Source organism: Sphaerodactylus townsendi, linkage group LG02, assembly GCF_021028975.2.
Source record: "Sphaerodactylus townsendi isolate TG3544 linkage group LG02, MPM_Stown_v2.3, whole genome shotgun sequence".
NCBI classification, from domain to species: domain Eukaryota; kingdom Metazoa; phylum Chordata; class Lepidosauria; order Squamata; family Sphaerodactylidae; genus Sphaerodactylus; species Sphaerodactylus townsendi.
Genome location: NC_059426.1, coordinates 105,542,385 through 105,555,091, shown reverse-complemented (window position 1 = coordinate 105,555,091; position 12,707 = coordinate 105,542,385). Strand labels below are relative to the sequence as shown.

The following is a 12,707-nucleotide window of genomic DNA, read 5'->3' as shown; positions in this document are numbered from 1 at the left end:
ATCATTAACACAGACACATAATGCACACATGTGCACACACCTTCATTCCTAGAATAGTTTTGCAACTAGTTTGTAATAGCTTTACATTTGATTCTTTTGTATATACATTGAAATTCACATATATTGCTTTTTTTAAAAAAAGTAGCCATCCTGATCAATGCTGCCTAGAGATTTGGTATATAGGATGGTCATTTAATGAATAATTAGTTGTTTAATGAATAAATGAACAAACAAATAAATAAACAAATAATGCACCCAGACCAGTCTGAATACAACACAACTGGGTCTGGAAGGCAACTCAGAGAGCAACTAGATGAGACATGAGAGATCCATAACTAGACAGGACAGAAGGGATTAACCTCACACCTTTCCAACAGAGTTTGTTTTTTTCTAAATTGCCCTAGTCCTGATATGGGCAAAACAAGGTACACTGTGGGGATCTATTTTTCAGCTTAAAGAGAACTTTCTACCAGGAAACTTGTATGCACCCAGGCGTTCTACAGTGGATTCGAACTTAAAGCCCCTAGAGCTGCTTTTCTCTTAAGAAACATCTTGAAAAATCTGATTATGGATCTGTCTTTTCTCAATAAGTTGCACTCTTACTGACCCAGCATTCAGTTTGGGACATCTCCCATTCCTCATCATCAAATATTCACCAACAGCCTGAAATTTTTTGAGATTTTTTTAGAATTAATTTAAGGTCAGAAAGTCCCCCAGAACCTCTTGTTATCAAAATAAAATAATGGCTGTTTCCTAATTATCTCTATATGGAACAAAGACATCAGAACAGCAGAAATGTCCACATCTGGTGCAAATGGCCTTCAGAGGAGGTCTGGCCACCTTAGACCTTATTCCCCTGAAGGTTTCATAGAAACTCAAGGGATGGAATGTTGTTAAAACAAGGCAATTACAAATGAACTTTTTAGAAAAGGAATAAATATAAACAGTGAGATTGTACGGAACCTTTCACTGTGGTTTTGACTGTTTTAACAGAATAATCAGAGCAGGTGTTCCCACCTAGTTGAGAGGGACACCTTCACTGGCAGAACCAGGTGCTGTCGCTGCAATTATAAAGTGAGGTTGGATTTTAACAAGGGTGCAAATCACTTTGCTGCATGAATAATCCTACTTGGAGGTTAGAGGTGAAGATGGGGAGGAAAGATAAGAGAATAGTTTTTTTCCCTACTACTGGTTACCATGTGTATGCTTACTGCTATATTTATTTATATAAATTAATCACCAATCAGTCCTGGCACTTATACTAAGATTTACTCTCTTTCCCAAGGATGCATTTGTTAAATGGCTATGCACTGTCAAAATGCCAAAAGGGAAATGCACAGGTGCCTTGATATTCAGCATAGGACAATGTAGAGAGATCCAAAGTAGGAAGGTGCTCATTATTCTTAGCTGGTTGGTCTGTTTCACTTCTGATGTAGACAGTTCTGTGGATAAAGAAATGCTGGGGCACGTAACAATGAAGGCACCAGTAACGCCACTTTCTATGTGCATTCCTCTCTGCCGGCTGGCAAATTGGCTATACAATTAAAAATGCACCAGCAGGCACGGTGTGTTGTAAAATTGCAGAGTCAGCTCCCTGCCAGTCGCAGCCTTAGCTGCGTGAGAGCAAAGGACTGGCCTTTTAAGGAGTTAACTGAGTCGTGAGAGATGCTGCTGTAGTGGCTCGCTAAATCCCCAGGAGTGCAGTCAAGAAATAGACAGCTGTCTCTTTAAGTGTCATTTCCTTCTATTGTATTTGAATCGTGATCAGGAAAGAGGATGTGAAACCGAGACTCTGCGGGGACCCCTGAAGCTGGCTCGACAATAATAGCCACAATAGTAGCAACTACAATCATAATGGTGGCGGCGGAGGAGCTGAGGAGAATCGAAGCTGCCTCCGCGGCGCAAGAACTCCTCTCCGGACCGTGCCCTGAGCCGCACAGGCGGAAAACATAAACCCAGCAAAGGGGAGACGGTGGGATAAGCCCAGCAAGGACAGCTGAGAGGCGATAGTCAGCAGCAGCAGCCGCCTGTGCCCAGTTGTCAGACAACGAACAGGAGGGAGCAATGCAAGGATGGGAGATCCTAAGGGTTAGCCTGCCTTAACAGAGACGCAGCAGCAGCAGCAGCATCCACAACACAGCTGCTCACCTTCTCTCTCTCCCTCTCCCCCTCCTTTGCTTTCACAGAAGGAAATCCTGTGAATGTAATTGGAGGGGGGGAGCAGAGGTGTCACTCTGCTGCCTCTGGTGAAAAGGCATTCGGGAGCAAGCAGCCTTTGTGGGGGCAGCGGGGGCAGATCTCAACACAGACAAACCCATCACTGCGCTGCAAAGGACGAGACCTGCTGCCAATGTCCTCAGCCATCGAAAGAAAAAGCCTCGAGTCCTCCGAGTAAGTGGCCTTCCTTTCCTCCTTCATTTCCTAGCCACCTCCAACTTTCCCTTTGGATGGATGCATAGTCTCTGCAGTCATTGGGCTTGGGGGACTCGGGGGAGCCTTGATGGGTTGACAGTATTACTGGTGCCAGCTTCTAGGGAAATTGTTCTCAGGAAGGGCGCGCTGCCGAGAAATACAATAGGGCTGCATCTTCCTTTCCCCCCGGTTAACAGATCTATGCATGTATTTCTGGAAAGCCCCCTTTCTGTCCCATTCCCTATACTGCAATCATACTGTTTTTTATGGGAGAACTGTGCAGTGTGTCTGGCTCTTCTTGGCATATTTTATTAAGCTAGACTCTCTTTTTGAAAACTGCCTGACCGCTACTTGTGAAGGGATAGCAGCCAAAATTTGGAGACACACACAAGTTCCCCATTTGGTGGGGGAAACAAATTATCAGAGTCATCAGATTTCCTATTAAGCTCCTGTTAGGGGTGGGAGTGGAGAGAGAGAGAGGACGGTTAGGATAAATGTCTTTTCCTCTTGTCTAAAGATTAGGTGATGCTGATGAAAGGGATTTTGGAGAAATCGGGGAGGTAGCCTAATGCTTTCCAAAACCTACATTGTTTTCAGTCTCCCATTTCCCTCTCTCCCCAGTTAAACTGGCTGATTAGACTAAAAGGTCAAGGCTATCATCAGATGTGTGGTCAACTTGCTTATTTTCATAATGCAAACCATCAGTCTGAAACTTTCATCAAAATGTCAGGCAAAAAGTGAAGTCTACACACAAGAGCCACAAGCTCTTTTTTCTCTCCCATCCACTGACAAATGAGCCAAAGAAGTAAAAACAGTCTTAATTATAAGATTAGGATTTTTAAAAACGTATTGTGACTATCCTGCTGTATTCCCAGACTAATGCAAAAATATATAGTTTTGGAGACGAGTTTTAGTTTACTGTATTAGCAGTATTGTTGTTACACTTGAACTGTAGGGGTACAATCCTATGCTGTGGAGTAAAAACTATAAGGAGTCTTATAACTTGCTTGTTTGTTTGGTTTGTTTTTGCTGCAACAGAGTAACACAGCTTCCTGGCTGAAGGTTACCAGGGAGCAATTCCCATCAAACTCAGTGAGACTTACTTCTGAATAAATACATGAGCTCAAACTGCATGGTTGCACATGACAGCTATATTTATTTTTTTCCCTAGAAGTTAGTGGTTTGTGGTATTTTTGAAGGGCAGATTTATTGCAGCTTCCAATACTATCCTTAAAAATATCCATGTATGCTTAACTAACGTATTAATTTACACATTATGAACAACAAAAAGAATGTGATTCTGTGTACAGTTACTCAGGCTTCAGTGGTGTTGAAGTAGAAGGAACTTATATCATGAACAACTGGGCAGTTTTGCAATTGTTTTCCAGCAATGTCTTATGACCGAATCCTAACCCTACTTTCTGCCAAACCCAACTGATTTCAATTGAATTTCAACTGAATTTACTCCCAAGGCGTAGTTAAGGTCTTGATAATTGCATTCAAATAAACCATTTTCACACACATCTTAATGTTTTTGTGTAAAGACACAAACATTTGTTACTCTTGTTTTTCTATTCACATCTTTTCTATTCACACCTCTTCTATTCACATCTTAATCTTCCTATCTAAACTTTAATGGCATAATGAATTTTTGTAAGAGCCATCATAAAGTCTAGCATTTATCTATCAACCTGTGCTCCAGAAAACAACTGCTTCCAAAATATTAGGCAAGATTTTATGGGCATTTCCTTTTTTTAAGAACTATCATACGCTATACAGCATAGCTGTACAACCAAAAACCTTAGCAATGTAATGTATTGGAAAGTGCATCAGAATATCAAAATGATGAACTTACTGCAAAAGAGCCCTTCTGTTTCCCACCTTCCTCAATTGTTTCTATAGATTTATATGGTAACATACAGATAATTTCTGGATATGGGTTTCATAGACTGCATAATGTTATACTTCTCATCCCATTGCATTTTAAGTGAACCCTTTCATGACAAACACATGAAAAACCTCCAGTCCTGTTAGACTTTAGCGTGATTTAGAAAGGGCAACTCTGGTTGAAATGATGCCCAGAACAAATGGTTTATGTTTTAAGGATATCAGTATGGACCTGCTATGAAAAAAATAATTGCTACTGACTTCACTTGCAGTATCCTAAATAAAGGGCTAATATCCTGATTTTCATAAAGAGCCAATTAATGGCATGTTAAGGTTAGAAACAAGAAAGGAGGAGTGGAAAGGTGTCATGACTGAAACATTTCAGTGGTTCATCCATATTGCCATTTAGGTATAAAATTAAGTAGGAGATTTTTCTTCCTAGTTGCAAAACAGAACTTAGAATAAAACACCAGGAGAGCTTTATTTTATTAGATTTTTATCCCCCTCCCCCCTTCTTTCCCTGCCAAAACAGGGCTCAGCACAGCTATATTGCAGGTGCTGAAAGTAATTGTTGATTTCTAAAAAAAACATTATTCAACTAAAGATATCTTTAAATAACAGGGTTTTTGTAATATTGCTTTGAAGAGAAGAAATACCTCAGCAGCACTATTTTCTTTCTCTAGGGTAAAGTATTCAAGATCTTTTTTAGCCTTGGCAGTTCTACTATTTTTGTAAGTGTTAGAAAATGGCAGTTGTTGTAGCCTCTTGATAACTGGGCTGTAGTGAAGAGGGAGACAAAGGCAACGCCTCAGTGGTGGGATGTAACCCATAGCATCTCTAGTTAAAGTACTTAAATATTGGAAAACTGCTAGAAACTCTGGCAAGCCACTGTCTGTCCAAGTAGTGATAGATGGACCAATGGTCCTACTCAGTATCCGGCCAAGTTACTTATGAATTCTATGTTAAGGAGCATCAACTAATGCTGTTGTGAGAACACTGGCTCTTAGCCTAGAACTCAGGAATATAGTCACAAATGGAGGCTGGGCTCTGGATGAAAGAGTCTTCATCCCAGTGACTTCCCGGTATACATTTTTATGGGGTGGGTTCAGGGGGCAGGGCCACACCCCCACCCAACCCTGGGGGGCGTGGCTACACCTCCCCAAGCCCCCCCCAGCCTCAGTGCTTATAAAAGCAGCTCTCTGAGGCCAAGACCAACAGACTCCCCTGTCCCGCCCCCCCACCAGCTGGGCTACCAGCCGGCAGCCCCTTTTGCCCTCCCCTCTGGGCAGAGGCGTAGCCCGGTGCAAAATCTGAGTTTTGCGCTCTCCCATGGGCGGCTGCTGTGATGCTGGAGTCCACCCCCAAACAGCATCACTTTCAATGGTGTTTAAACTGGAGAGCCCAGATTCTCCTTTTAAATCCACCTTGAAGGGAGAATCTGGGGTCCCCAGTTAAAACAACATGGAAAGTGATGCTGTTTGGGGGTGAATTCTCCCCCACTCTGAAACAGCATCACTTTCAATGTTTAAACTTGGGATCTCAGATTCTTCCTTTAAATACATGCTGAAGGCAGTGGATTTAAAAGGAGAATCTGGGGAAATGGGGGGGGGGGAAGCTGCCGTCAGGGATGCAATTGTTAAGCTAGCAACACCAAACTTTTGGGATATATTTAGGAGACTCTCCTGATACCACCCAGGTTTGCTGAAGTTTGGCTCAGGGGGTCCAAAGTTATGGACCCCCAAAGGTGTAGCCCGCATCTTCTATTAGCTCCCATTGGAAACAATGGGGATGGGGCACCCCTTTTGGGAGTCCATAACTTTGGACCCCATGAACCAAACCTCAACAAATCTGGGTGGTATCATCAGGACAGTCGTCCAACAAATCCCTGAAATTTTGGTGCTGCTAGCCTAAAAACTGCACCCCCTTCAGGTCAAAAACTGAAAAAATACTTTAAAAATACAAAAAAACCACAAATGGGAGGCGGAGCTTCGGACATGTAATGGGGAGGGTTTGGACCTGGGAACCCCGCCCCCCCTTACCTACGTCCTTGCTTCATCCTACTTTGCAGAAGTTGAATAAGAAGTGGTTGAGGCTGCTCAACTGAAAGGGTGTGGGGGAGTTCCTCTCAGACTTTTAAAAACTGGATCTTCTGTAAGGTGAGAGCTTGATAAGGCAGGTGCTAGTAAGGTCAGAGCTTGCTTAGGGCTGGACAACAGATACGTTCTTATTGGACTACAGATATGTTCTTATAATGTGTGCCAGGAAATCATGTGATTAACTTTGAAAATACAAGGTCTCTCCCCCAAGCCCCAGTGGCTATGTTTATGAGCTTAGGGTTAAATGTGCTAGAATGTCTTATTGTGAGTTGCTGATTGCAAAGGAAGTCAGTGTTTTTCAGGGAGCAATTTTCAACAGCAGTTGCCAAGTGGAATATCCCGAGAACAAAGAAGCTGTTGGGGAGATAACATGTTTATAAAGAAACAGCTTTCTCAACTCTTTTTATTTTACCAACTGCATTATTTCAGCTTTTCTCCTGTAAATAATAAAGTTTTGCCCAGGAAAGTAACTGTGTGCTAGTTTATGATAGGGCTAATTACCACACTGAAAAACTTGATTGGATCTTTCCACATTTGTACAGTTTATATAATATTGGTCTCTGAAATAAAGCATAATATTAATTACTTTTTAAGGTTTAAATTCATTCAGGAAAAAAACACTATATAGGACGTACAAATACTCACAAATGGAACAAATTCTTAGAAGTCTTTTCCTTGAATGTTTTATTCCTGTTATGTAGGGCTGCCAGATCTCTGCTGGCCACTGGTGGGACCAGTTCTAGGTTGGGAAACTCCTGGACATTTGGGGAAAGGGACTGGGGAGGCAAGGGACCTCAGAGTGGTACAATGTCATAGAGCCCACCCTCCAAATCATCCATTTTCTCCAGGAGAACTGATCTCTGTAGTGTGGAGGTGAGCTGTAATCTGGGGGATCCCCAAGTCCCACCTGGAGGTTGGCATCTCTACTGCTTTAAGAACTGCTTTTCCACAGTATCATCCCACAATGTTAATGAAACTTTTCAAAGCCTGCTGCAACCACATGGGCAAAGGCCAACCATGCATGTTCTTAATGCAAAATTGTAGGGCTGTAATATTTAAAAGATATCCTCCACTCAATCAAACTGAGTTGAAAATTTGAATAAAATTCTTTTTAAAAAGATTTATTTGTACAAGGAAATAAAGTGCTTTCCAGTCTAATTCTAAAATATCTATCATTTGCTTTCACGTATGTTAAATAAGGCAGTCTCAATGCACAGTAGCAATAATTTGCAACTGGATTTTCCTGTTTCACACAGGAAGCAGGGGTCTCACAATTGGATTACAACCTAAAACACTAATTAGCCATTTTCCCACTTGTGTAGTACAATCCTATGGATTTTCACTTGGAAACAGGGCTCTTATTTTCAAGTAAGTGTGCATATTGTTGCACCGGAAACAACCTCTGGCAAAGTTGGCTTCACATTGCAACAAAACAAACCCAGTATCCAGAGTTGCCACTGAGTGTACACTTAGTAGAGAATGCAACCAATCATAGCCCCCAAAGCAGAGGTGGGATCCAACCAGTTCTCACCACTTCTCTAGAAGTGGTTACTAATTTTTTTCTGAGTACCAAGAAGGGGTTACTAAAGCAACCTCCCTGCCCAATAGGGACTGGATGTGCTTGTGTGCGGCAGCGCCACTGTTTGAATCCCACCACCATCGGAACCTGTTATTAAAGTTTTTGTATCCCACCACTGCCCCAAAGTATATGTTTGGAAATACATTTATTACATTCACATTTTAATTTTTCAAATATACACTAAAAACATACTAGGCATATGTCTAAATAAGGCTTTCAAAGAAAGGTTAGTAGCATTCAGCATCTCAGGAATCAGTATACACATCCTACTTTTTATAATGGGCACAGTACTGACTGCAGCAAAAGGAGCACTGGGCAAAAAGGACTGCACAATGAACCTTGAACTCATTAAGTCAAACCATTTGTGGTACAGATAATATAATATAATACAAATTAAGCACTACATTGTTAGGTCTGCCTCAGACTACTTAATCTGTAAAATGGGTATCAAAATTAGCTCATAATCACTCACGTACACAATCTCCTCAACTGTAAAGGTAGAGAAAACCAAGAAAACATTTTCACTTTAAAAGTGTGATAACATTAATACGAATTATGACATTGTTTACAAGTATTTATTGTAAAATGATATAAAATACTTGGTTTAGGGCAGAGAGAATGTCTGTGTATGTCAAAGCAGAAGAGGGGAACAGATCTAATTTTTTTTCATTCTGCCTGCAAACTCATTGTCACAGCACTAACAGAGAGCACAATACCACACATTACACAGAAAGCTGTTAAAGGGGAAATCTTATTTTAATAGCAGCACCTGCAGGGTCTATGACTCACTCAAAAATAAAATTCTATGTAAAGGAGGCAACTGGTTATTATTTGAATACAGCTCCTGCATTTGCTAACTACAGTTGTCAGAATGTTCATCAGTATGTGACAGACTGATTTGAGGCAATAAACAATAACTCATTGTCTCATTCTTGTTGACTTCTTGTATTTTAGGCCATTCCATTAATTAAAATAAAATATAATCACAGCAGTATTACACTCTCTACTAAAACACTAAAAATAAATGTATCATAATTCTGCACCAGGAAAGGCTGAATCCTCTACAAATTATACAAATTGCATATATTTGCATATATTTTTGCTTCTGTATATGAATTATTGCACTGCTACTAGTACTGGGGAAGAGCCAAGAGCCACTTAAGCTTGGCCGTTTTCCACTGGAGATCCTGCTCAGATGCCAACTGATATTTTCCAGAGCATTTTCCATTTTCAAGTGTATTTTTGCAGGACTAGAAATTTGCAGGGGGTGGGGAGAGAAGGGGTAAGGACCAAGTTGAGATTCTCAGGATGTTGAACTTGGTTCATCCTTCTGCCACATCATCGAATATACAGAGTCCTCTTGAGCAGGACCTTGTCATAACTTGTTTGCTCTTGTTTTTAAGCATTGTGGAAGAAAAATCAGGTTGAAGTCCTGTTTGATTTAGGCAACCAAAATGCTTGCTTTAGATTGTTTCCTGAAGTTTTTCTAAAGACTGTTTCTTTCTACTAGGGAGCCTGTGGACGAGGTGCTCCAAATACCCCCTTCCCTGTTGACATGCGGAGGTTGCCAACAGAACATTGGGGACCGTTACTTCCTCAAGGCCATTGATCAGTACTGGCATGAAGACTGCCTCAGCTGTGACTTGTGTGGCTGCAGACTTGGAGAGGTGGGAAGACGGCTGTATTATAAACTGGGCAGAAAACTCTGTCGAAGAGACTATCTCAGGTATATCAACTCTCTACCTTGTTGCCTTTATTTCCTTCCTCAGAGTCTGCTGAAATGAAATTTTATCAGTTGTACATCTGATGTTCAAGTGCATGCCATAAGGGACTTCTGTACATATTTTCTATTTATGAATAATATTAAAAACATTTTGTTCCCATTAGATTACGAATAAGGAACAAGTCCATTCCTGGTGACATTTCCTTTGCTAACTCTGGGTTTGGATATTCTTGGAAATTTAGGCCTGGGAAGGGTGGGGTCTGGGAAGAGAAGGGACATCAGCAGGGCATCATTCCAGAGAGTCTGCCCTCCAAGGTAGCCATTTTCTCCAGGCCAACTGATCTCTGTAGTCTGGAGATAAATTATAATTCCAGGAGATTCCTAGGCTCCACCTGGAGACAAGCAATCCTAATTACATTTTAAGCATATTGGTTCTTTGCCATATCTGCTGCTCTTAACTTGCACGACAGAGGGTACCGATTGGTAGGGTTTGTCCAATGCAGCTGTGTTAACATGTTCAAAATTTACTTGGATGGGAGAGGAATAATGGGCTAACTCACCTAATTATTCCAGTTCAGAGCTTTCTGAAGTAGCAGTTTTATTTGTGAAGGACTGACTTCATGTAATGTAATATGCAGTTAATCTTCAATGTATGTGCAACATCATGCAATGCTGTGAAAGGATTTAATTCCACTTCCATGGGCAGAACATTTTGTCATTGTAATGGCATAAAATATGGGCTGTTAAACTGAGGCATTTTCTGTGCCTTGTAATTGGATATGCTCCATCTTTTCACAGTATAATGTGTTAATTATCTGTGTCTGCTAATGAAGAATTTCATATAGGCTGTAAAATTAACTTTTCCATTTCTCACATCTGTAATTCAAATTTATATATATAGAGAGAGGTGGGGTGGGGATTATGGCAAAATGAACAGTGACATCTGCTGGTAGACAAGGAATTAACAATGATATTTCAAATCAAGCAGAAATCTTTTAGCTGGCATCTGTACATTAGATATGGAGCTCTTTTTGACATTAATCATGCACATATTGTTAAATGCACACTATTTTGCAAATGCACTTATTTTGCTATCCTTATTACAATGTATGGTAAAACATATGGAATATTACACTAGTTGTAGTTGATAAGTTCTGTGGGCAGAATTCTAAATTAATAATATAGTTTACCTTACGAAGGCAGAACTACATGCTGTCTACACATTGTACTTTCCTAGGAAGTCCTTTGAAAACATAGTAATAGTGATCTTCTACAGGATGTGTTGATTAAGATAAAGATTACTCCCTAGCCAAAAGGCTGAGCAAAGAACAACCCTAGAAAGCCTCCAGGTTTAAGTAAGGTTTCTATAGTTCACAGGAGCTACCTGTTACCAAAACACACACAAGTGATATTCCATAATAACAAAGCCATTAATCAACTATCAGGCAACATCTATTAGTATGCATAGAAAGAAACAAGAAAACAAGAAAAATATTACAGCAGCATCAAGTTTCCTCTTTCTTCACAAAATTCTGACCATCCTCGTCCACCTGATTATGACTAATCTATTTTAGCTTTACAACCATACTGATCAAAGCTAAATACTTAAGAACTTTGTGCTTTGCTTCTATCACAAAAACATCTGACTCTTTAATATCCTTGGTGTTTCTTTTTCCAAAGGCTTTTTGGCCAAGATGGCCTCTGTGCCTCCTGTGACAAGCGAATCCGGGCGTATGAGATGACCATGCGAGTGAAGGACAAAGTGTATCACCTGGAATGCTTCAAATGTGCTGCTTGCCAGAAACACTTTTGTGTTGGTGACAGATACCTTCTCATCAACTCAGACATAGTGTGTGAGCAGGACATTTATGAGTGGACTAAGATCAATGGGATGATATAACCTATTTGTGCCTCACAGTTTCCAAAATTCGTCTCGCAGGTGACATAAATACCTAGCAATGGGGAGGAGATTATCACTGACTACATCAACATACCTGTCTAAAGTAAAGGAAATGTTGCCAAATTGACAGGCGCTGCAGCATGTGCAAATGGTGACTGAGTATGGAAGCAGTAGCAGATATATAGATTTCTGTTAGGAAATGGTATGTTTGGGTGATAAACTGACATTCTTAAAGGTGATGATGAAGCTGGGGAATTACTATAAAGATAACCATGGATTCTCTTGACTGGAGAATTCAGCAGTGACATGTACAAAAAAAAGATATTCTGGTTCTGACACTTGCAAACTAGGTTTGTGCAACTGATGTTTCTTTACTACATTTTTATTTACTCTACATAGACCATAATCCCAAAGTTAGTGCAAGACAAAACAATGGGAGACAGGGTTGGTGGGAAGACTCCAGTTATTCAGTGTAATCTGATTCTCCAAAGCCTTATGTTTTGGACATGGAAAAAGAGCCTTTTCTTTTGCAGGAAAATTACCTTGCAAAGAATTAAAATTGTAACTTTCAACAGTGGCTCTGCAGCAGTTTATCTGCACTTAGTTACATTTGTCCTCTAGAAATCAAATAAATTTACAAGCATATAGCATGGTGCAGGACTGCAGCCTTAAATATGACACAATTATTTCAAGAAATTTGGATGAATAGCTACCTTTTGGTGCCATTGATTGAAGGTGAGAAATTTCATCACTCATTTCTATACAAATATAAATTTAAAGAATTATTCAGCTATTTTATTAACTTAGACAATGACTGTAAATAATTTGTTGTATGTAGTATGATCCTGAAGATTTAATAAAAATTACTGATTTGAGGCTTGTTGTTCTTTTAATCAAATTATACTGAGTACTTTTCCCATGTAGCTTTAGCGCAATAATAATACAGCCACTGCCTATTTGTTGTGCACAGTTCATATTTCTTCCCCCAGTATCATGCTTTTGTATCTGGAGAATTTGATTTTCCTGATACTATAGAAGTTAGAAAGTAGAAATTTTACTCTTATAAATAGTATTGCCATTACAGTTATGACTAATGTGTTCTTTCAAATG

At 40.1% G+C, this 12,707-nt stretch overlaps 1 protein-coding gene across 1 annotated transcript; it reads left to right on the top strand.

The window, feature by feature from the left end:
• Positions 1 to 1,646: 1,646 nt before the first annotated feature.
• LMO2 (LIM domain only 2) lies at positions 1,647 to 12,473 on the top strand. Its single transcript, XM_048486860.1, has 3 exons — positions 1,647 to 2,391; positions 9,485 to 9,700; positions 11,378 to 12,473. Exons 1-3 carry the CDS (start codon positions 2,351 to 2,353, stop codon positions 11,595 to 11,597), a joined length of 477 nt encoding a protein of 158 aa, XP_048342817.1. The 5' UTR covers positions 1,647 to 2,350; the 3' UTR covers positions 11,598 to 12,473.
• The last annotated feature ends 234 nt before the right edge of the window (positions 12,474 to 12,707 follow it).